The 26988-nt window shown below is 45.7% G+C and overlaps 1 protein-coding gene and 2 long non-coding RNA genes across 12 annotated transcripts; 1 reads left to right on the top strand and 2 right to left on the bottom strand.

Annotated features, from left to right (window-relative positions):
• Window positions 1-1911: 1911 nt before the first annotated feature.
• On the bottom strand, window positions 1912-8875 carry LOC135290384 (uncharacterized). 9 transcript variants are annotated; one of them, XR_010353159.1, is made up of 5 exons: window positions 8509-8875; window positions 7826-8128; window positions 4129-7624; window positions 3944-4035; window positions 1912-2969 (listed from the first exon to the last, which is right to left on the bottom strand). It is a non-coding gene; the product is annotated as an uncharacterized LOC135290384 (long non-coding RNA). The 9 variants fall into 9 exon arrangements; XR_010353157.1 differs by having other exon boundaries at window positions 1913-2407; window positions 2904-2969; window positions 3944-7624; XR_010353158.1 differs by having other exon boundaries at window positions 1912-4990; window positions 7213-7624.
• Window positions 8876-8879: 4 nt separating this feature from the next.
• LOC135290383 (serine/threonine-protein kinase PAK 3-like) lies at window positions 8880-18797 on the top strand. 2 transcript variants are annotated; one of them, XM_064404292.1, is made up of 13 exons: window positions 8880-9137; window positions 10033-10070; window positions 10472-10594; window positions 11112-11234; window positions 11462-11642; window positions 12581-12644; window positions 14450-14498; window positions 15644-15756; window positions 16280-16397; window positions 17036-17135; window positions 17569-17765; window positions 18313-18450; window positions 18599-18797. In XM_064404292.1, exons 1-13 carry the CDS (start codon window positions 9062-9064, stop codon window positions 18686-18688), a joined length of 1410 nt encoding a protein of 469 aa, XP_064260362.1. In that variant the 5' UTR covers window positions 8880-9061; the 3' UTR covers window positions 18689-18797. The 2 variants fall into 2 exon arrangements, with proteins under 2 accessions (XP_064260362.1, XP_064260361.1); XM_064404291.1 differs by lacking the exon at window positions 8880-9137 and having other exon boundaries at window positions 9774-10070.
• Window positions 18798-22138: 3341 nt separating this feature from the next.
• On the bottom strand, window positions 22139-26988 carry LOC135290692 (uncharacterized). Its single transcript, XR_010353463.1, has 3 exons — window positions 26833-26988; window positions 24990-25672; window positions 22139-22250 (listed from the first exon to the last, which is right to left on the bottom strand). It is a non-coding gene; the product is annotated as an uncharacterized LOC135290692 (long non-coding RNA).

Raw genomic sequence — 26988 nt, forward strand, 5'->3', positions numbered from 1 at the left:
TCCTTGGTCTTCTCCCAGTATTGTTCTTTATGCAAAAAGCTTCTGAAATTTGAATTTTTCTATTCTTTTTTGTACTATGACAGAGGTTTCTTAAGTAAAAGGTTAAAATTCAGCACATAATTCTGCAAGCTAAAATTTAAATGCTTAATTCATATTGCTAACTCAAGGGAGCTCCAAAAATCTCTCTTTCAAAAGAAGCAAACCTTTGAAAGGTTAAACCTCAACGTAACTGTGATCCTCAATCAATACCCCCTTCTTCCACTTGCTTACAATCTCTTTGTCCTGGGCACTCACTATGGCCTTTTTCCTGGAAGCTCTCTGGCTGTCTTGAATGCTTATGGAGTAAAAGGTAATCCCTGATCTATTTTCGACTCTGCCCAGAGAGAGACTGCTGGAAGGGAGGCAGGACTGGTACTGGGGACCTGGCAGCTTGTCCAGGAAGCAAAATTATTGAAATTATGGTAATGTGGACAAGGCATGCAAGTCCAGATGGTGAGCTGAAATATGCAAGTACTTGCAGTTTCCCCTCAGCACTTGACAGTTTAGGGGTATGGTCTCTTTTTATTCTGTCTCTTAATCCTCAATCCTTGCCACACTCCTTCAACATCTTTTGCATTGTCATCTTCTGTGTTTTCTCCCTCCCTTTTTCTGTCTGTGACTTTCTGTACACGACAGACAATCTGTCACACACTGTCAGCTTGCTCAGTCACCCGAGCAGTGACAATGATGGTGTAGAAATTGTAGGTGCACAGCAGGCAAAGGTGTCCTGCTTCTGTGTGCCCTCTGCAGGCAAACCTGCTTCCCAAAGCTTCAGTCACGCTTGGAACAAAGGCTTGTCCCCACTGCTTTGTTGTGGTTTATGCATTGATAGAGCAACACTTCTGTCTCAGCCCGCTTAAGCCACTGCAAAGCTGGAATTGTTGCTTTAGCAGCAGATGTGCTGGCAGGGTTCTTACAGCTCCATAGTAAGAACTCTACAGTTCTTCTAGAAGAGGTTTCTGATCTTTGTGCAATAAAAACAATACCTTCAACTGCTGCAGTGCAAGTCATGCACTCATGTAGATGTGTTTTCAGACACAGGTATTTCTATATATGCCTAGTGAGTGGCCTCGTGGGGAGCAGAGACAAATGAGGAAGGAAACTGGGAGGATAAAACATGCTTCTGCTTCAAAAAAAGCCGTGACTTCCCTTTACAGAGAAGGATATAAAATTTGTCTTGATTGGTCTGAAGGGAATAAACAAGTCTCTCTATGTCCTGATCTTTTACTAGTCAAGGGTGTAAGAATTTTTTTTTTTTTTTTTTTTTTCTGTGGTGGTGGGTGGGGTCTGCGGACCTGCACAGCTGCTGTGGGTGGGGCAGGTGCTCAGGTAATTGCCAACAGCTGCTTGGTAATTGAGAAGTTGGCTTGTGCCTGGTTGAGGGCTTGAGGACTGTGCTGAGAGAATGAATAGGGAGTGGAGTGGAGTGGAAAATATTATTTACACAAGCAGGTATAGGTGGATGTCTGGGGTGTAGGTGGGAGTTAACTGGTTTAGGTACTGCATTTATGAAGAACTGAACATTTAACTCTGAGATAGGACTATTTAGTTGCTACTCTAAATGCTGCATTTACTAACATGGAATGTAGTTTCTTTGTGTTTTGCTCAGAGAGTGTCTCAAAAACATTGAAGTCCAATTATAGTCATCATAAACACAAGTTAATATCTTCCTTTTTGTTGCAAACAGAAGCTGAAAGGGCCAATGGATCTTGCATTCAGTAATGTGCACATTTTAAAAAGAAGTGGCTCTCTCCTGTTCCTGTGGCTAGCTGGTCTCTTCAGGCTAGACAAACATTTCTGGGAGCATTTCCTTGCTGCTCCAATATCTCTACCCCCTTGGAATTTGATGCAAATACTATATTTTTCTAAAATTATTTCTAGACCCTTTCATTTTCTAATTTGCAACTGTCATTTGGGGGAAAACCAAGTCTGATAAGGTTTTATTTTTTGTAGGCGTCTCAAATTGCAGCCCATTGTATTTAGCTGCAAAATCCTAAATCATGCTATCAGGATACCTGAAATGGACACTGGTAGAGAGTAAAAAAACAATACCTGATACAGATGCTATCAACTATTTTTATTTCCTGACAGTCCAGTATTGCACTTACCCAAGGACTGTTCATGTTTTTTTCTCTTTTTCTCAGCTGTCAGTTCTGTGAGGGCTGAGAAACAAAAATGCCAAGTAAGGGGATCCAGAGTAGATGGACACAATGAGAATTCGGGGCCAATTTGACCATACTCTGATCTGTAGGATTGCCCTCCTCTGTGGAAGATTGTAGTGGTGTGATTGCAATTTCTGCTGGTCCGTGTTTTTAGTGTTAACATAGCTACCCAGGCAGCCAGCCAGGTTTTATGACTCTCTTCGGAACTGAAAGAAAAAGAGAAGAAAAAGTGTCTGTGGTGTTTTCCTGCAGCAGTTCCACATGCTATTGGTGGCACGTAACAACTAGATTCCACACCTAGGAACTGCTTGTGCTGCAGTCTTGAGTGTGCTAGCTGTGAGAGCTGCTTCTGGAGAAGGGTGATTTCTATTACTGCTGTGTTAATTCTTCCTACAGAATGAGAACAACCCAGCAACTTCCTAGCTGCTTCCAGACGTTTACATAAGGGTTTGTATTTGTACCCCTGTTCTTGGATGTTTGAGTTCTGTAGTCAAGCTACCTAAAAGGTCCAAGAGCTGTATCCAAGCAAAGGTGTGTTTGGATGGTAGTCTGGGACAGAGAGTATTCTCCTCTGCAGTTAAAACTGGCCAAGTTTAAGCTTTTTAATTGACAGGCATTCTTAACCGGAAAAATAACAGTTTTTGGAAATAGAGAGTTTTGAAATCCCCATAGTACATAATCTAAACATAGAGCATATTTTACAATCTTGCTTTGGGAACTGCTTGCAATTCAGTGTTGCCTCCTGAGGTGTCTCAAGTTGTGGGTGTCCTAAAGAAGAAGAGAAATAGGAATTTACAAGAGAGGAAACAGAATTCCAGAACTTTTCACTACACCAGTCCTGTACTGAAGTGGCTGTTGTGAAAAATACAGCCAGCCCCATGAAACTTAGCAGTGTGAAGAAACTGCTGCACAGCAACAGCTGAACTTCAGTGTGTCTGAGCCAGTGCTGCTGGCTCAAATGCTGCCAGCATTATCTCTGCCCCCTGGGACACTTCCCGGTTCCTGTGCCTTGACACTGCTTTCCCATGGGGCTGGGGAAGGAGTTTGGCTCCATGAACTGCCTGGTGCTGTGAAACACGTTCATTTTTGTCAGATGAGGTGATGGTGTGCATGTGTCCACATGTCTCCCTGCCTTAGTGCCCTTTGTGAGCTTCTTACTTGAGCTGGAATTTGTGGAGTGGTTAAAGCTGGCTGCCTTTTATTTCTTTGGTCCTATTCAGAGAAATGAGTTGTTGAAGTCCCTGAAATGTTCCGTTTTCATCCTTATGCAAGATAGTGAGGAATGTGTTCTTCTCATCCCTTAGGTAATTCTTTGCTTTATTATTGCATGCAGTGAGATAGAATTAGTGTGGGTTACAAGCAGTAAGAGAATATGGAATAAGACAACAATAAGCACAAGAGCAAAAGATAAAAATAGTCTCAGGAATTAACCTAGTAGTTTGAGATTTCTATTAATATATAAAACACTTGCAACAATGCTTAAATCTCTTTTTCTTTCTGATAAAAAATGTGTTTTCAAGTATTTTGCATACAGGATTCCCCTGGGATGGAAGAACTTGAAGCATTTCAAGTCTGCAGCTTCAGGAATGAAATAAACTTTTGACTCAAGTTGTCAACCTGAATAAACTCTTAACTACCCCACAGCAATTGCAAGATATAGCTAGGAACAATGGAATAAAAACACAATTGCCCTTTTTGCTCTTAGCATTTTCTCCCTGGTCCTATAAAATTTGGGTCTGTACCTTGTTCCTTAGTTTGCTTTCCAAACCATTCCATGTCCTCAATAGATCTGGAGAACTGCCTCATGCGTAGAGCTGAATAATCAGTTTTGAATCTAGGAAATTAAAAGAAGAATCACACTTCATAAGCTTGGGCTTCTGGACTGAAAGCTTGAGATCATTCAAGTAGACATTGCTGAATGTTCAACCTGGTCTGGCAGGCTCCTCTCTCTGAAAGGTGGGCAACTGAAACCTCTGTGTTTGCACAGAAAGGCAAGTTATGGGATAGCTGGGAATTGGCTCTGGCCAGCTGGTGTCCCAGGTGTCATATTTAATAGTTGTTTTCTTATGTTATTAGTAACCAGGCTATTAGGCCAAGCACCTGTAGTGTTTGGGTTTTTGGTTGTGCTTGTTTTAGTTTTGGCCAGCTGTGTTGGCAGGTGGCTGTGAGTGCACTGTAGTACCCCCAGCTGCTGCCCAGCTCTGCTCTATTATGTTTCTTTTTCTTAGCCAGGTCTCATAAGCCCTCAAAAGAAATATAATACACCCAAGAACAGCTTATCTATTACTCTGGGGGCATAAAGTTAGCAGGATGACTTCTGCTGCAGTGTTAGAAACAAAAAGGTTGAATAAAAGGTATAATAACAAAGAGAAAAACTCGAGCCAGGTGCAGCAGTCCGCTCCTGGTAAAAACACTTCACAAAAGCACTTAGCTCTTTTCTTCTCTTCTTTTTCTCCCTGATGGATCAAGCGGCACTTTTTGGCTTCTATCCAATTAGATGTCCTCAAGTATTTGGTGAAGTCCCTGAGGTCCCATGAGGTGGCTTTTCACCTAATCCTTGAGAGAAACTTCTGGCCTTCTTTCCTTTTCTGGGGGACAAAGGCTAGTTTTGCCACTCTGCCATTAGGGTGCACACTCCTACAGACATGGCTCTCTTTTCTTTCTTGGTCTCTTACCCCTCTGGCACTCAAAGCCATACTTGCTATTGTAGTCATTAGGTACATGGTCCTGCTAGGATGGTTGACTAATTCAGGAACAAACAGCCATGCTGCCATACCAGGGACACTGCTCTGGAAATGGGCAGAAAGAGAAACCATTTAATGTTTTTCACTTTAGAAATGTTCCATTGCAGCTTTATTTGCAGCAGAGTTACATTTACTGGACTGTCCAATACAATTCCATGTGTCCAGAGCTAACTTTAATCACATAATTTAGGAGTGTCCAGCTGTAAATCTCACAGCCATGGGATCAAAAGTCCTTTCCACTTCTGGTTAAGTGGCTCTCCTTTCTGGGTCTGGATGTACACCCAGTCTCCTGACTAGTGAGGACATTCTTGAACATTCAGGCTTATTAGTGAGACCAAAACAAACTTGCACGATGATAAAATCATTTTCTCCTAAGGGTTATGCTTTAGCAGCAGCATTTTGGCTTCCAGCCTTTGGTGGCAGAGAAGGCTCAATAGCCAGGGCTGCCAGAAGGAGGCAGGGCAGGAGCAGTTTGCAAAGCTTCATTAAGAATCCAGGGAAACTGAGTCCCCATTTAATCCCCATTTTCTTTCCAGAGAGCCTCTGGGGATATTTCAATCCACCACCTTCTATCAACAACCATAACTTTTTGGAGGTGGTGCCAAGATTTTGTTTTCTCAGTTTTGATCCTTGAATGTTGAAATAACTTACAATAACACAGAAGAAGGTCAACGGGCATCAGCTGTTTCTCATGCATTGCTTGGGGTTCTCTCCCCTGTAAGGGGTCCAAACTTGTCACATCACAGGTTGTTCCCCAGGCAAAAGACCAGGGATTTTCACCATGTGCTTCCTTCTCCAAAAGTTCTATTTCATTCCCCCAAATCCAAATTCGCAAAACATTCTCCATTTCCCTTTCTTTGCGATCATTGCTTATTTTCCCGTGTAGTTCAACCACTTCTGCTGCAGAATGAGGTATCACTGCAGACACTGCATCCTGATAAGCCAATTCCTTCTTTATCAGTGAGCAGGCCTTGGGATGAGGAGGGAAGAAGATTGGCTTTGCAGAGCCGAACCTCTCCTCCAGGGAGCAGAGGAAGGTGACATCATCTTCGGGGCATCCTGCCTCTGTATTTTATAGGGGTGGGCAGAGTTTAGGGTGAGGCGCGGGGTTGGACTTTGAGGCACTAAAGCCCTCCCAAGGGCTGTGGGGCTGACCTTGCAGTCAGGAAGGCCTGGCTGTTCCTGGGCTATGGAAAACACTGCTTCCAGGCCTTCCCCAGCAGTGTTAAATTGCAACTCTAAAGCTCTTTGGCTTTGGAGGAGCGTGTTTCACTGGTTTCTCATGGTTTGGGGGCTGGCTTCATCCTGGCATTCAATTCCTACTCTGGCCTGAGGCTGGCTATTGTTTCAGGCTCAGCAATTTGCAGCTGATGCAGCTCCTTTTCCAGCTGATGGGCACCATACAGCTCTGAGTCAAACCTCCATGCATATGGATACCAGGCATGGTCCTTTACTTGGAGTTTTTAATTTTCTTCTACCAAATTTCATGTTTCTCCACAAGTAACTGTGGATGGTGCTAGTTTCTCTCCATCCCCATCTCTCTTTAGGGCTGGACAAGCTTTCTATATAAGCTTTTAGCAAGTGCGTCACTGGAGAGCAGTTCAGATCAGTTTCTGCGTGGGATTCTATTACTTTTCTGCCAGAAAAGAGCAGCTTTGACTGAAAATTTATTCTCCTTTATTATGTCATGAACAGTTAATGCTGTATAAAAGGCCCATATCACCTCAAGAGTACCCTGCTTGCTGTGCCAATTAAAATGCAAGCCTCCAAAAACATTGCTCTATGAGATACTTTAAAAGGATTTAAACTTGTTCATGTACTGTAAGTTAGAAAAGCAGGAGAAATACTGATGAGATGTTCTCAAGAGTTCGGAACAACATAAAAACCCTTCATTGGCAACGTTTGAAAATCAGAGAACTTGAAAGGCAAAAATAATTTAGAGCAGGATTCAATCAACATAAAACATTCCATGAAGCATTAATTTAGCCCATTCAATTTATAATCTCTGCAAGTTAATTTACATTTAGATTACTAAACCTGTTACATTTTAAGTTATTCAAAAATCTGAGAGGAGGGAAAAGGGAGAAGAAAGAGAAAGAGAGAATGACATAAAAGAACCAACAAAGCTATCACTCCTGGTTCCAGTGGTGTTCAGCTGATAGAAATTCCAAGAAGAGGTAGGGTCAAGACATGTGGTGGCCACATATCCCAAGGTAAATAGCCTTTGGCTCTCCTGGGGCCTTCCCCCACATGGGGCTCCCACTCACCTGGCCATTTAGGAGCTGGGTTAGGGGCTCCAGACACAGGTGTGGAGCATTGCCTCTGGTGTGCCAGGGATCAGTGGCCACTGCTGGGCTGGGATACAGGCCTGGGGGTGTGGGGCGTGCAGAGTGGGGCATGGCCTCACCAGAGCAAGCCTTGATCTGCCCCCTTCCCCACATACAAGCCCCTGAAAAGTGTTGAGCCAGCAATCTCCTCTAGTCTCTCACAACAAGGTGTCCAGGTTCCTGTGCTTCTTGGTTGTCAAGACTCCACAGATTTGTGGCTGGATATTAAGAAACTTGGATATTTATTCCTTGCAAAAGCGGCAGCATGAGGGTTGTTTATTCTTTCTAAGGCCTTCCCTCCATTCTATGTCCTCTTCTTGAGGTAGTCCTTGTAAAGCCTCTCCTCTCTCTCCTTCTTCATGACAATGGAAAGGGACAATGGAGAAAACAATAAATGAGAGGTTAAAACTATTAGAGTTATAATGTAGTGAGGAAATAAAAAGCAGTGCACAACAATAAGAAGAAAATAGTGCAAAAGGAGTAATGGCTTAAGCAACAAAGGTGAAGTGTCACATGGGGCCCCTGGAACAAAGACAGGATGGCGAGGGCTTACAGAATGGTTCTGATGGTAGATGGGGGCTGCTGGTGCTGCCTGGAGCAGCTGTGCACCTGCAGTGGCAGTTTCCTGCTCCCTCTCTGCAGCAGGGATGGTGGCAGTGGCGATGGTGATGGGTGTCTCTCTGTCCCTGCAGAGCTCTGTTTGGCACTGCCCCTGCCATCAGTCTGCCATGCTGGGCATGTGTGTGGGAATGGGATCTGCCACTTTGCTGCCTCTTCCTACCACCCTGCTGGGCTCCACTTGGCTTGGCTGGACTCACTTGGGATCAGTGTCACCACTCTGGCTTGCCTGGTTCTGCTGGAGTGGAAAAACAGTCCCACATGCCACCCTGGCCCTGATGGTTTCAGCTGTGTGTCAGAGCTGCCACTTCTGTGACACCCATCTCAGCCCCGCCTCCTGAGCAATATTGTGGAAGGAGAAAAATGGGGGGAAAAATGGTGGTGGTGCTTTGGTCCCAAGGCCTCCCTGCTAGAGTGAGTCAGACAGAACGATCCTCCTTGCATTTTCTGTCACGGCATTTCCCTGCTGTGGGAATGCCATTTCCCATGGCTATGATGTAAAATGTTTTGAATATATAGTATTCAATAATATAATACATATACATATATATAGATATATATATGTGTATATATAAATAAAATATATATACAGAAAGATCCATGACTATGTCTCTGTACCTAGGAAAAACCTCTAAATGTAATTAAAGCAGTGCTTCTCCTTGTTTTCTGATTTCTAGAACAAAGGAACAAGCTTTCTGGTTTTTGCTCAGCAGAAATAGTGGTCAAAGACCACTACTGCGGCTCCTCACATCCTGGTCCCTTCTCAGTGCTCAGCTTCTCAGTGTGGGCTCTAGGGGCTCAGTGTGTTTCTACTCTTACATGCCTTGAGCAACAAGTGATGGAATAGGAGCGCTTTTTGTGTTGCTTTGTAGCAGAGGAGAACTTTGCAGGCTTTTTTTGGCATTAGGTGTAGAGCAGGTCTGGTTCTATGCATGAATTCACAATCCAGCCTAGGGCGCTGCTATTGTGATGTCAGCGGCCGCATCCCGGCGTTGTCAAGGCAAAGTTGCTGTGCCAAGGCCCAGAAGGGCTCAGTGTGCAGAGCAGCTCTGTGGCACGATCACTGCAGGCGGAACCTGCTGATCGACGAGGTCTCTGCCAGCAGGACTCAGAGTATTTTTTTTTCCCACAGGCGTTGTCTGGTACAGACTTGAGCAGCGCTGCTCGAGCCATGGAGGGAGTGTGTGCTGCAGTTTGCACGGCTTTTTCCGTGGCTTATTCTGGGTACTTTCTCACCCACCTGGCACGTAAGTAGATGTTGCAGCATATGGAAACCAAAATGCCACAAAGAGGCCTTTGGTTGGGTAAAGCCGCTGTCAACAGCTCCAGCCAAGAAGGGGGTGTCTCTAGCCAGTGAGGAGTGGGCAGCATTTGTAGTGTGGCCTGCAGGGGCTTCACTCCTCCCGTGGCACAGCCTGTGGCTATGGAGTTTAGTCTCCTCAGTTTGCTGGCTCAAGGAAGACAACTTTCAGGATAGGAAGAGTGGGAGAGCTTGTCAGGAGTCCTTGTAAAAGCTGTGCACTGCTCTCCAGGACTAAGGGAAAGTCTCTCAGTTCAAGTCTTCTTGTCTATATTCCCTCATCCCAGCATGTGCCTGTGGACCTTGACACTTCCTGCACACTAAAAGAGCCATTTGTTCTGTGATGAAGTCACAGAATCAGCTTGGAAAAGGCCTCTGAGATAGATATTTCAGAGGAGTTCTTGTATGCTCCCGAACCCTAGAGCTGTTCCCGTGCTGTGTCACGATAGAACTGCCACCCTGGCTAAGGGGCACTTGGGTGGAGCTTTTCTGGGGAAAGGTTTTCAGTGAGCTCATAGCAATTGCTGCATGCAATCTCTTGAGAAAACTGAAGCACAGAATAGGGAGGAGCTGTAGCTCCTGCTGGGTGGGGTGGGGCAGAAGCAATGACTGTTACAGAACCACTGGGCCTTTCTGAGTCTCAAGTTTCTATGGGTTGAGTGGCCACGGAGGACAAGGAAGTATTTTGTGCTGTTGCCTTGCTTGCTGTGTGACACAGGGGTTGCAGCTGGAGTGATGTAGTGAAAGCAGAATGCTCTGTCTTTGGGTTGACTTTTTGTGGGCTTGCCCAGCACAGGCAGTTTTCTTACAGCATCTGGTTGTTTTTCCCTTGTGTGTTGCAGGTCACATCACCCGTGCCTGGAGAGAATCCGGTCTTTGGGTGAGTGGGAAAGGAGCCTCTGGCCTTGTGGTAGCATTTGACAATTGTGGAGCAAGCTGTGAGCTGGGCGTGTTGCAGTCCAGTGCCAGCCTGGTTGGATGAATGAAACTACAGTCCAAACCCTTTGCAGCAAGAGCAGCAGCAGCAGGAGGAGCCCAGGCTGTTTTCTCCAGTTCCTTTTCAGAGCTTTTAAGAAGCTGAAAGTGGGATTGCTTGCTGCTTTAAGCCATGACGGAATTTCCCCTGCACAAGAGAGTGCAGTTCCTTCTAATTGTCCCATTTTACTTGAGCTGGAACAACTTAGAATCCCATTTCACTGCAGATGATTTCTCCTTAGTGCATCTGGGTCTAGAGCTGAATATAAAGAATATAAAGTCCCTCACACTGCTGTCTGTCTGCAGAGCCCAACACCAACCTCGGAGGCTCCTCTGGCTGCGTGTCTTCTTGCAGAAGAGTCCAAAGGGGAGGAAGATGCTCCCCAAACTGTGCCTGCTGCCACTGCAGGGCCTGAGCATCCAGCATCAGTAAGTGGCAGCTCTGGGTAGTGCTGTGCCTGGAGCAAAGCATAGCTGCAAGTTTCTGATTAGACAGCACCTCCTGTGCCTGGCTGAAGATGCTGGGGGCCGGAATCTTTCCAGCCCTTCCCCCAGTCAGTGGGGCCTGGAAAAGGGGAGTGGAACTGGGATTGTTTAGGCATCACCTTCCTGCTGTTCTGAAAGGGACTGTGAATTTGTCTTAGCAAGAGACAAGAGGTAGCATTAGGATGTCTTTGGATGCTCCTGGGGTACAAGTGAGGCCCTTGGTGGCCAGTGGCTGTGCAGGCTCCCTGTCCCCTGTGAGGAGAGCAGTGCAAAGATGCAGTTCACAAGCTTGCAGGATATGAGGAGGCACTGTCCCCAGCAGGGACCTGGCCCTCCCCACAGAGCAGCTAAAGTCAGTAGCTATAGGAGGAGCTGAGCTGCAGCAGGGCCTGTAGCTGAATATAGGTAAGGTGGTGAATGACAGGTTCTTCCTGTCCCTCATGCTGCTGTCTGTCCACAGAGCACAAGGGCAGCGTCAGCACCTGCTCTGGCTGCCTCTGTACCCGAGGATGAGGCTGAAGAGGAGGAAGGTGCCAATGAACCTGGCCCTGCTGTCAGCCCACAGCCGGAGCAAACAACACCAGTAAGTGCCTGCTTTGGGTAGCAGCATCTTTGGTGTCATTTCGTCCGTCATGTAAAAGCAGCCTTTGGATTTTGTGCCTTGAGCTGTTGAAGCGGGCTGCACAAGCTGAGAGGTGAAGAGCCCTGGGTGTGGCCAGCAGCATCTTCCTAGGGGCTTGCATTTGAAATGGGATGGGAGGAGCATCTCCGCCAGGCACATTTGTGACCCAAATTCATTTCTTGTCCCAGAGCTCCACCTCCTCTGTCCTGGCACCTGCACGAGCTGCAGCTGAAGGCTCGGGAGAAGGCTCCAGTGCCCAGGCTGGAAGCTCAAGCGCAAGCAGCTCGTGCACCTGGAGCACGACCAGCTCGTCTGGCAGCAGAGAGCAGCAGCGAGAGAGGACAGAGGACAAGTGCCTGGCCATGCTGAGTAGGTCCTTTGTGATCCTTGTGTGCCAGAGCAGTGCCTTGTGTGTGCGTGTGTCGGCATGAGCTGTCCCACCTCCTGCTCCTGCTCAGCTGAGTGCCAGGTCCTGAGGCCTCCTCCACACAGGACCTGTTGTTGTGCTCTGAGGTGGTGAGGGATCAGCGGGGTGTTGCTCCCGCCTCTGAGAGCAGCTCGGCCTGGTTTGGCTTTGCCTGAGCTTCCCTGTAGGCAAAAGGCCAGGCAGAGATTGTTTCTGGCTGAGCAGGAGGCTGTGACCTCAAGGAGCTCCTGCGGGGCCCAGCTGCTGTGGGCACGGCCAAGGTCATCTTCAGCACTCAGCCTGTCCTAAAGGCTGAGGGACCTCATTCCTGAGGCCATCACAGTAGCTTATAACATGAGCTGCTGCTCCTGAAAGGCTGAAGGGCATTGTTTAGGCAAAATCCTGCTTAAAGCTGGAGATCTGGGCTCTGCTGGAAGCACTTTGCAATATTCTTCCTGTTCTGGAGAGGGCAGCTGATGACAAAAATTGATTCCAGAACCCAAGATGCCTTTGATGTTTGCAAGGATGAAAGCTTGTGTTGAATGTCGCAGAGTGTTCATTGCCAAGAACAGGAAGGTTTTGTTTTTCCTGCTGCCCTTAATGTTTATAGACAACAATCACTTCTCTTGGTTAGGGTTTTCTGATCCCTGTCTCCTCTGACTGTTTCTCTGTGTGCTTAGATTTTACTTTAGACTTTTAGTTTTGTGCAGGCCATCTGTGCTGCAGGGCTGCTTGTCTTGCTGCTGCTGTTTTTGAGGTGGTGCTGGTGCGGTGGTGTTGTTGTTTCCCGACTGACTGAGTTGAAAGGGCCCAGTGTCCCGGAGAGTGGGGCTGCCTTTTTGATCTGCTGCAGGGGGGGGATCTCTTTTGAAGTGAGCATCTTTCCTTGGGATTTTTACAGAGATGCTGGTGAGCGAGGGAGATCCTGAGGCTAAATACACAGAACTGGAGACTATTGGCAAAGGGTGAGTGCAGCCACAGTTCCTTCTTCAAAGAGAGGGGCAGTGTGTTTTGCTGGTGTCCCATCTCCCCAGAGTGACATCAGGCAGGCTCCAAAGCTGTTCAGACACTGCGTTAAGATGATGCCAGGTGATCTCTCAGTGCTGGCCAGCATTTATAGCTATGGTCCAAAGGCACAGCAGAGGCACCTGGATGCTGGCAATGCCATGTCTGCGGCAAAGAGCAGCACCTGGCAGCTCTCCTGTCCCTCAAGTGTGTTTGCACCTGTTTGCCGCTTTTCGTAGGAGAAATAATTTTTGAGTGTCTTGAAACAGTACAGAATACGTGGGAATGAAATGTGGAGAAACCTCATTGCCTCAAAGGTCAAGGTAGCAGCTGACAGCTTTCAGGGAACAGCTCTCAGTAACATTTCTTTCCAGTATTTTGCTGAAAACAAGATTCAGTGGTCAGGATGACCACCACCTAGTGTAGAAGCCAAAAGCAGAAACGAAAGCAGCAGCTCTCTTTTGTGGCTGAGATGGCAAAAGACAAAGATTCAGGGGAATGCCCAGTGCCAATGCACCCTAGAGGAAAAGGCATCATCTGCCTGATGGCAGACCCCTCGTGGATCCTGTGAGCTTTAGGCCTTTGCTGCAAAGAATCCACCAAGCTGTTCCCTTTGAAAGCCAGCTCTGGTGACTGTAGATGGGATTGACTTGCAGCATTTTCTCTGGGTAAGCTGTCCTGATTCAGGGCGAATTTGGCAGGAAACCTCCAGAAAGCAAACCCACGTGGCCACTGCCCCCAGCTGATTTGGGAACAATCTCCTTGGAGAGAAGTGGAAAGAAGTTGTTTGTTTAACAGGCAAAGCACTTCCCAGCATACAAAATGAACAATCATGGATGACAAAACTCATTTGCTGCTCTGAAGAGATGGCAAGTTCAGAAAGTCTCTCCTGGGGGTTGTCATTCTCCAGTGCTGGGAAAGGCTGCAGAGTAGGCCCTGGTGGGCTACAAAGTGTGAACTCTCAGTGTTTTGCCGGGTCTCAGTCTGGAGCAGGTTCGAATGGTTCCAAGAAAAGGGAAAGAAAAACAGTAAAGGGAAAACTCAGACTGCCTTAGCTAGCTAAACTAACTAACTAACTAAAAAGCAAAAGGAGTATGGTGTTCAGCCCCGTCTGTGCCCAGACAACAACACTGGAGTTCTGTGTTCCAGCAGACTGCGGGGGAGAGTGCAGCTGATAACAAAACTCTGTGCTCCCTCTTCTCCCGGCCCCTACTGTCTGATCCAGTCTTGGAGGCACAGAATATAACATCCAGTATAAACAGAACAAGTGACTGGGGAAACAAGCATCATAATGTCACCCCAGAACAGAGGCCAAATGTACAAGAACTCACCAGAAAAGTGGAGTCCTTCCAGTGTCTGGTGCACTGAAGAGAAGCAGCTGCCAATGGCTCTGGACCCAGAACACAGCTGCCTAAGGATCCTGTGTTTTGAGGACTTCTCCATTTGTGTGTGCAGCAATGGAAGGCTTTGCCTGCTCTGGCTGTGGCTGGACACTATTGTCCTTGCAAGCTGGAAAAGGGATCTGTGTCTGCTTGAGTTTGGCAGACAGACTCCAAGGAGAGGTGTAAGGAGACCCAACCGGCAAATTCCTGGAAGAATCAGACACATGCACAGATAGAGAAAGAGAAAAGGGAGAAAAGACCCATAGAAGAATCTGTGGTGTTCCATTTACTGTTTTCCCCAGGACTTTTTTCCCGTTGGGCTGCAGTGTTTTGCACTTGCAGGGACTAAATGATTTCTTTCTCTGCTGCTGTTTTGTTTCTAGGGGTTTTGGCACTGTGTGCATGGCAGTGGAGACTGTCACAGGAGAAGAGGTAAGCCTCAAGCAGCGCTGCAGCTTCTGCAGCTCTCGAGTGCCCTCCCCTCTGCTGTGAGCTGTGGCTGAGCTTTGGCTCGCCAGCAGAGCTTTGCTGCAAAGACAAATGGAGTGCAGAGCAGTGTCTGCCTGCCAAATACAATGGGGACAGGTTTTGTCCTTCTCAGCTGCCCCAGGGGATGCAAGGAGGCCAAGCGGTATCGTTCAGAGGAGGACACAGGGCTGGGTCTAAGTGCCCAGGTGGTGTCTCAGAGCATGGCACTGCTCTTTGGGGCTGCAGGGTTCCTGAATTCTCATTTCTGGCTGTTAGCCAATACATGGGAATGGTGCTGGTAGTTCTGCAGCCACCTGCAGTGCTGCCCTTGGGATCTGTGCTTAGAGAGAGAGGTGTGCAAGGAGTCTGTCAAGGGCCTAAGCCCTGCTCAGAGCCTGGGATATATCCCTAGAGGATCAAGGCATGGCTTATTTCTTTTTACAGTCAGGCAGTAATTGCTAATATTAGTGGTGTGAAGTAAAGTATTTTAGTGGAATAAAATGCAAATTCCTGAAGTGAGGAAGTGCTAGGATTGTGTTTTTTGGAGGTGTCCTTAATGATGTTTTCATCATCACAGCATTTTTTCCGTGAAATATGTAGGGTTGTATTTCTTAGGGGGAATAACTCTCATGATTTTCATAGGACACCATTATATCTGTCATGTCTGTAAAAGTTTGCTTTGTAGTTGTGCAATGGAGAATGCCAGTGGTTGCTGGAGTAATGATCAAGCCCCCTAGAAGTGCCCAAGGTTTCCCAGCAGTTTTGCTCCATTTTTACCAGCACAAAAATGGCTTCCTGCTTGCAAGAGGTGTGTCAATGACAATGGGGATGATAAAGTAAGGCCCTGGGGGAAGACAGTGGGCACAATGAGTGTTGTTAGAGCTTTGTGGTGCAGAGCTTAGACTCTGTTTCTCCCAGGTTTACAAGGCAAAGGGTATTTGTCACTCTGTCCTGGGAGGTGTCTAAGCACGGGGTCTGATGTCCAGTCACAAGGCAGTTTGGCCCAGCCCAGCTGGGGCTGCTGTCATCCCATAATCACTGTCTCCATGTTCCCCTTGTGCTCCTGTGCCACAGACTTCTTTGGTTCATGGCTGTCCATGTTGTTTTAGGTGGCCATCAAGAAAATTAGTCTTCTGCAAGAGAGCAGCAGCGAGCTGTGCCTGAATGAAATCCAGGTCATGCGTGGCAGTAAGAATACCAACCTTGTGAACTATGTAGACAGGTGAGTGGTTCTGCTGTCCTGCCATGAAAGATCATTCACATCCTGCAAGCCAGAGGTTCAACCACTCCTTTGGGCGCTGGCAAAAGAGGATGGAGCTGTTAATTCCTGTTTCTGGGCTAATTTACAGCATCTTGGGAGGAGATTGCATTGGGGCTGCATTCATCTTTCCTGGCATACCTTGCTTGAAGGGTGCTTTCAAAGACAGGACTGGGCCCTGTCTTACTGAGCCAACAGCCTCCAAGTTCCTGTCCTCTCTCCACATTGTTTTGTTGGGTTTGGGGGTTGATTTTTCCCCTGGGTCTGAAGTGCTGACAAAGCACTGTCTATTGTATTTCCCTTGGCCTGTTGCATTGGTGTGGATACCGAGCAGTCTTTTAAACTGCACAGAGTTCAAGCCCTGCAGAGCGTAGTGAATGACTACTCACTTCCTCCTGTGTTCCTCTGAGAGAGACACAGAAACAAGAATCCATCAGGTTGTATAAGTGCCTGCGTTCATCTCCATGCTGTTGTTTCCTCCTTTCAGCTACCTGGTGGACGAGGAGCTCTGGCTCGTGATAGAATACATGGATGGAGGTTCTTTACACGATATCATCAGGGAGACTCGCATGGCAGAAGGAGAGATAGCAGCTGTCTCTCGGGAGGTAAGGGATGTCACTTGTGCATCCCAAGGCTTGGTCGGGATGGTCCTTCCAAATGGGTGACAAGGAGAGGAGAGATTTCATCTTCCAAGCCTTTCTCTTATGTCCTTGGCAGTAGCAAGAGCATCAGAAGTGCCTGCCAGTGTCCCTGCCCTTCTTCTAGTGTGTTTGTCTTTGCCTCTCTAAACACTTGCCTGGAGCCTGTATGTGCTCCATTCCTTCCCTGTAAGGGCAAAGGCACTGGTGGCGCAAAGTGAAGCAAGGGGCAAAGACAAAGAGATACTCACAGGAGTCTCCCAGAACTCATCCTCAAAGGAGAGCCTTGCACCCAAAGTGGTGTTTGCAAAAGCATCCACTGCTGTCTGGCTGCAGAGAGCACAGCCACTGCAGCAGGGCTCCTTCAGCCTGTGTTTGCAGGGCACTGGCCAGAGGAACAATTGCCCTTTCTCTTTCAGAAGCAAACACACCCTCACTTAGAAAGGAACTGCTGTTCTCGTGGTGGAGCAGCAGGCTCCTGCCCTTGCCAGCAGCCTGTCCTGCCATGGCTCACCATCTCCCAGGAAGTCAGTGTTGCAGATGTGCCACTTTTGTGCCTGTGGGATGAAGTCCACTTAGGCTCGTGTTTCTTTTTCCTCTCTCAGTGCCTGCAAGGCCTGGATTTCCTTCACTCCAAGCAAGTGATCCACCGAGATATCAAAAGCCACAACATTCTCCTGGGCTTGGATGGATCAGTCAAGTTGGGTGGGTGTTGCTGGCCAGGCTCAGCCGTGGCAGGCTGCGGTGTGGGGCTGCCTTTGGGTGGCTCCAGTTCCCTGCAGTGGGGCCTGTGACAGTGCAGGCTGCCCTGCTCCAAGCACAGAGCACAGCCACAAGGTGCAGGGAGGTGTTACTCGGAAGAAGGGCTCAGGAGAGGCTTTGGGTTGTGTGTGTCCCTTCCCAAGCAAGGCAGTTACGGTCTAATAGCTTCAGGGGACTAAAATCCACTGCCTGAAACTGGGGGCTTTTGCTAAGTGGCCAATTCCGTATTTCCTCGGCTGCAGGTCCGAGGAATGGCAGCATGGCCCCTTTACAGCTGGGTTCCACACTGCCTTCTTGGACGTTGGTACAGTGGGGATTTCTTTTGTTTGCTTTCCTAAGTCACGCTGGCTTGATCAGAGTGGTTTTTCCTCCTCAGCTGATTTTGGCCTTGCTGCTCAGCTTACCACCGAGCAGAGCAAACGGAGATCAGCTGTTGGGACTACTTACTGGATGGCGCCAGAAATTTTCACCAGGAAGCCCTACGGCCCCAAAGTGGACATCTGGTCCTTTGGCATCGTGGGGATCGAGATGGTGGAAGGAGCGCCTCCGTACCTGATGAAAACCTCCCGCACGGTACGCTGCAGCTGCTCTCAGACACTGCTGTCACCCTAACAAAATCTGCTCCCATTCTTCTGCCTGGGAAGCTTGCCAACACCTGAAAATGATAGGTTCCAGGCTGCACAGTCTCTCGTGCTTCTTGGCCAGATCATCCCCTTGCCATTTTTGTGCATGAACAGGACCTAAAAATCAGGATGCCTTTTGCTTGGCAGAAGCTTCGCCTCCATATATATGGAATATTCCTTGGAAATAGAAGAGTTAGACGAAAGTCTTCCATATCACTTGTAGAGGCTGTGTGAAGCAAAGTGTGCTTTTGCTGAGGGAGTTGCTGTTGATTCCATCATCCAGTGAAATCAGGGGTCAAGGCAAGAGCCTTTGCAGACTGGACTGGCTATGACTGCCTCTGGCTTTGGGTTGTTTTAGTAGTGGTAGGAAAGGTATCTGCCACCCTGTGGCAGGGAGTAAAGTGCCACTGCAGAGTGGAGCTTGTCCAGTGGGCTCTGTGTGAGCAGTTTGGGGTGCGAAGGAGACAGGTAGAGTGTGGCATTTCCTTCTTCTCTAGGTTCAACAGCTGATAAGCACCGGGGCCCCCCCGAAGCTGCAGAAGCCCAGGCAACAGTCGGCGTGGCTGCGAGACTTTCTGCACTGCTGCCTGGAGAGGGACGAGGACAGGCGCTGGTCTGCCCAGGAACTTCTGCAGGTAAAAGACAAAGCGGCTGCAGGTCCTGGATGTGGAGAGAGAGGTGCACAGAATGCCCTCCTTTCTGTATCTTTCTGGTAGCCAGAGAAAGCCTGCTTCAGGCTGTGGGGAAAGTAGAAGTTCATTGCTTCTTTTTCTCTTTGGGCAGCATCCGTTTGTAACGTCAGCCAAGCCAGTCTCCACCCTGACGCCTCTGATCATGGCCACGCAGCAGTTCATGGCCAACAGGAGATACTAGCCCTGGAAGAGGCCTTTGTTTCTGTTTGTAGTTTGTAGTTTGTAGTTTATAGCTTGTAGTTTGTAGTTTGTTTAGAGTGATAGTCAGAATAAATACTATAATAAATAAACCCTTTGCTGTGTTGGAAGCTTCTCTTTGTTCTCACCCTGTGAATAAGCTCTAAATTTGCTTCTGAATGGTCAGGTGTTTCTTCTGTGTGGGAAGACCCATGGATGGGGTTTGTGGCACGGTTTGTTTGTGAGCAAAGATCTTCTTCCTTCCTCACCTCCAGGCCACAGCCTCTTGTGGAGATACAGGCTTGCAGCTGTGACTAGAGGAGCAGAGCAGGGCAGAGTGGAGCAGAGCAGTGGTGTCACTGCTGGGGATGCTGCTGTGCCTGTGGTTGTGTTGCAGCTCTTGGGAAAGGTTGGGAGTGTGTGTGTTGCTGTGGGCAGAGGGGGAGGGAGCCGGGCTTCTCCACAGGCTCAGGCGCAGGTGAGTGTCAAGTGGGAAGGCAAGTTCTGCCACGGGAACTGATGCCAACACAAGGGAGTACTACACAGACTTGCCTTGGTGGAGTAATTTCATACTTTGCTCCGAGGAGCTGGCAAGAAGTCTGAAAATTTGCTGAATGTGGTAAAAAGATACAGCTTTGGCAATTTGAACAAAAATAGAGTGTTTATTTAAAGGGGAAAAACAAAAGGGGAGGTAAGGAAAAAGAAGAAAGGAAAGAAAGAAAAAAGGATAAAGTCCCAGGCCCAAGGATTGAGGAAACCTCTAGCCGAACTGGAGTCTGGCCCCAAGGCCAGAACCCAAGGCCATTGCAGTGAATGCACTTAGTCTGCCCTCAAATCTGGAAAAAGGTCTCTAAAAAGAGATATTGACCAAAATCTGCAGTGTGGGGTCCCCTGCTGTAGCTAAGTCACAGTCCCAGGAACAGTAAAAGACAGCAAAGACAGCTCTTCAGGCCAGGCTGCCCCTTTGATGTTCTCGGTCCCCTCAGTCTGTACTTGGAGTCCTGCCCCCACAGTCTCAGGTGATTGGTGCTAGTAGATGATGAGGTAAGATCTTCTTTCCCAGAGTGTGCTGTCACTGGGGTGGGATGATATCTCTGAGGTTTTTGATGGGAAGCTCTCTCATTAGTATGCACAGTTGCTATGGCACCAAGTTACCAGTTCAACCTGGAGTGGGTTAGGAATTGTCTGTAAAATGCTGCATGCTGTTGGTGAGAGGAAACTGCACTGGGACCTTTGAAAGTATAAGGCTACTTAAAAGAGATCATTAAATTTACAAATAATGTAATTAGGTGAAGAACAAAGGATTATAAAAATAATACGGTTCTTATTTTGCTATCTATTTTAACAGGACTGTTAAACATTCAATTGGAATGTACTGAATATCTAGTATAACTTTATAATGATTTTAAAATATTTACTTCATTAACTTGAACACTTTTATTTGATCAAACTAGTAACTTTAAACAGTTATAAATGCAAAAGCTAATTAACGGTTACAAATGTAAACCAGTCACTAATGCAGAAGCCATTTAAGGGGTTTTATAAATTGCAATGTCTCCCTTTTCCCCTTATGTTAATAATTGGCTTTTGCATTTACACAAATGTGGATAGTTTTTCGTTGATAGTGTTTAATTGTTTAGAATTAACCTAAACTTCCTGGGCCTTTTTACCCATTTTCCTATCTTTTTGATTGGGTTGAGATTCATGATTCTCTTGACAGGAGGGGTAGAATGTTGGCTCATTTGAAGATTTTGAATAGCGGGAATGCTTTGTACTAGTGAGGTAATTAGATGAATGAAACATGGGATTAAGCAGGGGAGAAAGAGAAGGCTAACTAAGGAAACTTCAAAAATAATTAAGGCTTTCTTCCACCACTCCCCAGAGAACATAGTTTTCTACTTTTCAGGTGTAGTGAGGGAAAACCAGACTGGAACATGTGTAAGCTTTCTGATGTTTTGGGTAATTTTAGTAATAGTTTCACCATGGTCATCACTATGCAGGCAACAGTCTGATGTGTTGAAATTGCCACATATTCCACCCTCTTTGGCTAATAAATAATCTAGGGCTAAAGAGTTTTGAAATACAGCTGTTTTCATTTGCTTCTGATGGGCGTTGAAAAGATCAATTGCACTCTTGGCCTGATTAGATATGACTTGAATCAGGGCTTGTAGTCTAACATTGCAATTTAGCATGTAAATGGGAGTTTGATAGCCCCAGCTCCCGTCCTGAGCCCAAGTGGCAGGTCCATAAGTTTCTAAAATTCTCTCTGATGGCCACCCTTCCTTGCCCCTTGTTGCATTCCCCCTATTTCACATCTTTTTGTCTCTTAAATTTATCATCTAGGCAAACTTCTAGCTGGTTTCCAGCTGCTTCTGATAGTAGAAAGGGGCTAGGTCGTATTGCTCCTAAGGTACAATTGCCACACCAGTGAGAAGGGAGTTTAGAATATGCTCTTTGCCCACAATTCCAGTGTAAACCTTGGGGAGCCTCCCAAAAATGTGAAAGCGTGATAAAAGTGGAGGTCCAATACTTAGAAACTTGGGGTAATACTGAATAAGGCTGACTTTTAGGGTCCCAGCATTGATAAAGTTGTTCATTGGGATGTAATATGCAGTTCTTGTTTCTGATTTTCTTCTTTGACCAAAAGGTATCTGGTTCGCTCAGTATCCACCACGTCTTGTGATCCTCAGTTAATAAATATCTTTTACAGGTAGTTTCTACAACATCCTCAGTGTATCTTTTTCCTTTTCTCCAGATACATTCTTCTCCAAGAACTGTGTCCCTCAATAGCCAATTGTCTTGATCTCTTGGAGTTTGGGAGGGGAAATAATTTAGTTTAAGTCATTTGAGGGGTCCAGTACTGACTCCTTGCTGAGGCCAGGCTTCTGATTTGAAGGTGCCTCCACAAACCCAACAATTGGTTATATTTTGATTTTTACTAATTTGTTCTGCTAAAACAATAAATAAATTTTTATCGGTAGCTAATGGATTGTCCCCCTTTTGTTTCCCCCTTTCAGTTATTACAATTTCTCAAATCAAATCAACATCATAAGTTTTCCTTTTCCACAAATCCTTCTTTTTCGTTGTATAATTAAATTTGACATATAGCCAAATCTCTTGATCAGGGCACTCTCCATTCCTTTTCTGGTTTGCATTTCCAATATTTCTACCAATCCACTGATTTTTGCCTGATTGTCAGTATCTACTCAGTGTCATCATATTATAACAAAAGGGATTTACAAAAGTATGTGCCTGGAATGAGTGTTTTATGAGGTAGGAGTTCCCTTTGGTCAGGTACACAGTATGTTAGCATTGGTGGCAGCGGACGCAGGCTCTGACAAGGGGGATCTACTGGATCCAGAGGGAGAGTATGAGGAGTAGGGCGCACCTTCCCTTCCCTAGGGGTCAATGGGAAGATTGAAGTGCCGTGGTACTCTCTGATAGGTGGTGCAGACCTGGGTTCGAACCCCTTGGTTGTCATGGGAGTGTACCTGGATGCAGGAAGGGACCTAAATGCAGGAAAGTCCTGCCTGGAACTGGCCTTGGTTCTATTCATGTTGTTTCTCCTAAGGAAATTAAAAAAAAAAAAAGACATAGTTATTGGAGAGGAAAGGTAATTTCTCAGGGAAATGATACTCTTCACTGGTGGAGAAATGGAATTGAAAATTCGTAATAACTTGTTAAATAGTAACTACAACATCCATTAGATTCTCTGCTGTAAAGCAGTGAGAGAATAACAATTGATAAATTAATTTCAGGGATAACACCGAGGAGGACTGTTGTAGACAGTAGTTCATGGAGGTTTCTCGTTATCTTGTGGTGGTGTTACTGGACCTTGTACTCGGCTGACGGAAGTGCACCCTTTTTCCTGTGCTCGGATGGCTGTCTCTGTGGTCAGTTGAACTTGGAAAGGACCTTCCCCTGATGGAGTCAGGGATTGTTCCTTCCAGCATTTAATAAGTACCTAGTCTCCGGGGCATATCTTATGTAAATAGAAGTCTAAAGGAATGTTCTGGGGTACAAGACCTCTCTGCTTTAAGTCTTTTAGATTCTGGGCAATCATTTGAATATACCTTTGCACATTTATATTTCCTCACTCTTTGGCAGTTACTTGATGCGGGGTGGCTAAATGGGGAAGCCCATATAACATTTCACATGGGGAACAACCTAAGTCAGCTCTGGGTTGGCTCTGGATTCTGAGAAGGGCAAGGGGTAGGCACTTTATCCAAGTCGACCTCATTTCTAACATCAGTTTGGTCCAGGTTGTTCTAATAGTCTGATTCATGCGTTCTACCCTTCCCAAACTTTGAGGGTGCCAGGGGTATGTAATTTCCAAGTTATTCCAAATTGTTGAGCCAACTGTTGCAATATTAATGATGTAAAATGGGTACCTTGGTCTGAATCAATGTTATTTATAATTCCATATCTTGGGACTATCTGTTCTAGGATTACCTTACTTACTGTTTGAGCAGTGGCATTAACAGTTGGAAATGCTTCAACCCCATTGGTAAGGTGATCTACAATCACTAAGAAATACTTCCATCTTTGGACATGGGGCATTTCTGTGAAATCAATTTGAATACTTTGGAAGGGTCTAATTGCAATTTCAATTCCTCCAGGTCTCGTTCTCCTCGTTAATTTTCTATTGACTTTTTGGCAAATTATCCAACCTATGGTAATTTGATTAGCTAATTCATCAATTCCCCGACATCCAAAATTTTGAAGAAAGTGATCTGCTAAAGCTTTAGATCCCCAGTGTGTGGATTGGTGGAGGTTCTGTAAAATTTCTCGAGTGAGCTCTTTATTTAACATTTGGTGGCCATCAGGAAGATGCCACCGTCCCTCAGAATCTTCCTTTCCACCTAGTGATATGAGTTTCTGTTTTTCATTGTCTTTAAAAACAGGGATGGGAAGAGTGTTGTCCAGTGTACTCTCGGGTGTGTCTCTTGGATAAAATCTGTATACCTTTATTTCCCCTCAAAAGCAGCCTCCTTTGCAGCATGGTCTGCTAGGATGTTTCCTCTGGTTTCTCCAGAGTTCCCTTTTGATGACCTGGAACATGTACCATTGCAATTTCTTTCGGTAACTTAAGTGCCTCTAGAATTTTTAATATAAGTTCTTTGTGTAAAATGTCTTTGCCCTTAGATCTGAGAAACCCTCTTTCAGCCCAGCTTTTCCCGAAGGTGTGGAATACTCCATATGCATATTTAGAGTCAGTATAAATGGTTCCAATAGCTCTGTCTAGTCTGTGCAATGCTTTTTCCAAAGCATCTAATTCACACACCTGGGTAGACCAAGAAGGTGGTAGTTTTCCTTTTCTAACCTGTACAGTTCTTTTCCATCTCTGATGGAGTATCCAGAGCACCTCTTTCCATTTACTACTCTAGATGATCCGTCGATGAACAGGATTTCTCCTTCATCTAATGGGCTCTCTAGGAGGTCTTCTTGAATTTTTGTTTGCGGGTTTATAAAAACTATGCAGTTGTGCATGAGATCTTGTTTTTGGGGAATTCCACATAGGAACTGTGTGGGATTGGTGTGGGTGGTTGTTTTCAGGGTTACATTTGTGGAATGGATGAGGGTGCTCCCATATTGTGTAATATGAGAGTCTGTTAGCCATTCGGCTGCTCGTTGTTTAAGAATGGTTTGGATGGTGTGTGGTGTGTATTCTATCAGATTTCTCTCAAATATAAGTTTTTGGCTGGCTGTTACTAGGATGGCTGCTGCAGCGATTGATTGGATGCATGTTTGCCATCCTTGGGACACAGGGACCATCAATATGGACAAGTAGGCTACAGGTTTATGAAATCCTGACCACTCTTGGGCCAAGACCCTGTAAGTAATTCCTATATAGGTTTAATATATAGGTGAAAATCTTCTTCTAGTGAAGGAAGAAAGAGAACTGGGGTCTGAATCATCTTTTGCTTTAAATTGTCTAAGTTTTTATTATCCTCTTGGGTCCAATTAATAGGTTCTGATGTAGTTAATTTTTCATATAAAATTGTGACACTTTGTGTGTATTCATCAATCCATATTCTACAATACCTCCTTAAGCCTAATAATTGTCTAACCTCGCTCTTTTTTTGTGGAGGTTGTAAAATTAAAATTCCTTCTATCCTTTCAGTACTCAGTTTTCTGGTACCATGACCAATTACATGTGTGAAATATTTTACTTCTGGTTTAACAAATTGTAATTTGGATTTAGATATCTTAGTCCATTCTCTCCTAGAAGGTTCAGTAATTGAATGGTGCCTAATTTTACAGTGGATTCTTGCTCTCTGGAGAGTAGTATGTCGTCTACATACTGTGTTACTTGTATTCCTGAGGGTGGAGAAAAGGAAATGAACAGGCTCTTCAAGGCCTGACCGAAGAGTGTGGGAGACTCCATGTACCCTTGCGGTCGCCAGGTCCAGGTGAGCTGCTGTTTCCTTCCAGTGTCTGGATCTTCCCAGGTGAAGGCAAACAGGTGTCTAGAAGGAGAATCTACAGGGCATGACCAAAATGCATCCTTCAGGTCAGTTACTGAGAACCAAGAGTGCGTAGGTGATAACTTAACAAGGTGTAAGGGTTTTGTACTAACAGGCACAGAGCTTGCACTCTTTTATTTACTTCACGTAGGTCTTGAACTAGCCTGTAGCTATTGTCAGGCTTTTTAATAGCAAGAATGGGATGTTGTATGGGGAAGTACATGGCTCTAGTATATTATCATGTCACAGTTCAGTTATTATGGGTTTTAGCCCATACCTTTTGGTCTTTGTAAGGGGGTGCTGGGGTACTTTTGCTGGTTTAATGCCTGGAAGGAGATTAATTAGAATGGGCGTAAAGTTCATTTTATCCTGGCTACCTGTTCGGGCCTACACTGTGGGAATAATCAGCTGTTCATCTTGTGTGGATAAAGTAAACAATTTGACCTTCATCCTTCCTTCTTGTGGAACTACTCCAACTTTCAAAGGTATCTGGAGATCCCGACCAAGTAAGTTGTTACCTGCTGGAGGTAGAAAAACAAATCTCCCTTTCTGGTTAGTCCATTACCCTTTATAGTGACATTCATAATGATGGGAATGGGGAAGGATTCCCCTTTAACAGCACAAATATTGAAAGTGTCTTTGCTTATGGCACATGCATTTGGTTTTTCAGTTACACAAGTTGTCTCTGCTTCTGTGTCTACTAAAAATTCCATTAATTGTTCTAGGGGTCCTATCCTTGATTTTATCAAGGGCTCTTGAAGATGGTTTTTGTGCCCCTAGAAGAAGCGCCCCTGACCCCCTCAGTTCTCTGAGGGTTGATTCTCCGCTTGGAGAATCTCTTAAGTCCCTCAATGTCTTAAAACAGCAGGATTGCATATGGTCTTCTTTCTTACAATAAAAGCAAATAGGTTTCTTTAATTGAATATTCTCCCCATCCTGCCTAATTGGTTTAGGAATTTGGACAGCAGCCATCATCTTAGCTTTAGTCTTCATTTTCTCTTCATTTCACCTGGCATAAACTTACTGTGCTTCAGCTAATAACTCATCTAAACTCCTTTCTGGCCATCTAATTTCTCTAATTTCCATTTTATGTCAGGCCAAGAATGTAACACAAAGTGGACCTAGAACATTGTCTTCCCTCCTTCACTATCTAAATCTCTTTCTAAATATAATTGGATATTATTCTTTAGGCGAGTTATACAGTCAGTTGGGCTCTCATCTTTTTCTTGTTCACTACCAAAGGCTTTCTTCATGTTATTAACTCTGGGGACTGCCTCTTTTATTCCCCTTACAATTTGGGTGCTGTATTCTGCTATACTTTTTCTTCCCTCATCTGAGTTAGGGTTCCATTCTGCATCTGTTAACGGTAATTTCTTCTCTCCAGTTGTTCCTAAATTATGTTCTCTGTCCCATATATTGATCCCTGCAGTCTAAATAACTTTTCTCTTCTCTGGAGAGAAAAGGGTTTGCATTATTGAATTTCATTTGCCCCTAGGGTAAATCCTAGGGCCTAAGAACTGGTAAACTTTTTCTGACAAACCTACTGGGTCACTGAATGATATCTCCATTTCCTTTTTAAAATGCCTCACTTCTGAAGAGGTGAGGGGTTCATTTCCATGTCCTATTCCACCTTGTGCACCCCCCCCCCCCCCCCCATTGTGACCTCTCTGAGGGGTGGCACCTTTGTTTTATCTTTACTGCTGGAGCAGGAGGAACATTTTTGTACTGCTAGGGTTCTCCTTCAAGTGAAGAAGCCTGGACCTTCTTGATTGGATGGAACTTCCTGCATGGCTGAATTTGTAATTTGCCTGGAGGATGATGATAGAATATACCTTTC

This window comes from Passer domesticus, chromosome Z (genome assembly GCF_036417665.1).
Source record: "Passer domesticus isolate bPasDom1 chromosome Z, bPasDom1.hap1, whole genome shotgun sequence".
Classification (NCBI taxonomy): Eukaryota; Metazoa; Chordata; class Aves; order Passeriformes; family Passeridae; genus Passer; species Passer domesticus.

Excerpts from the sequence above, each read along its gene's own strand:
- LOC135290383 (XM_064404291.1), top strand. The coding sequence starts at position 9,942 with ATGCTCTGTCTTTGGGTTGACTTTTTGTGGGCTTGCCCAGCACAGGCA. Across the intron at positions 10,595-11,111 it reads GGCCTGAGCATCCAGCATCA|AGCACAAGGGCAGCGTCAGC; the intron begins GTAAGTGGCAGC and ends GTCTGTCCACAG. Across the intron at positions 11,235-11,461 it reads AGCCGGAGCAAACAACACCA|AGCTCCACCTCCTCTGTCCT; the intron begins GTAAGTGCCTGC and ends TTCTTGTCCCAG.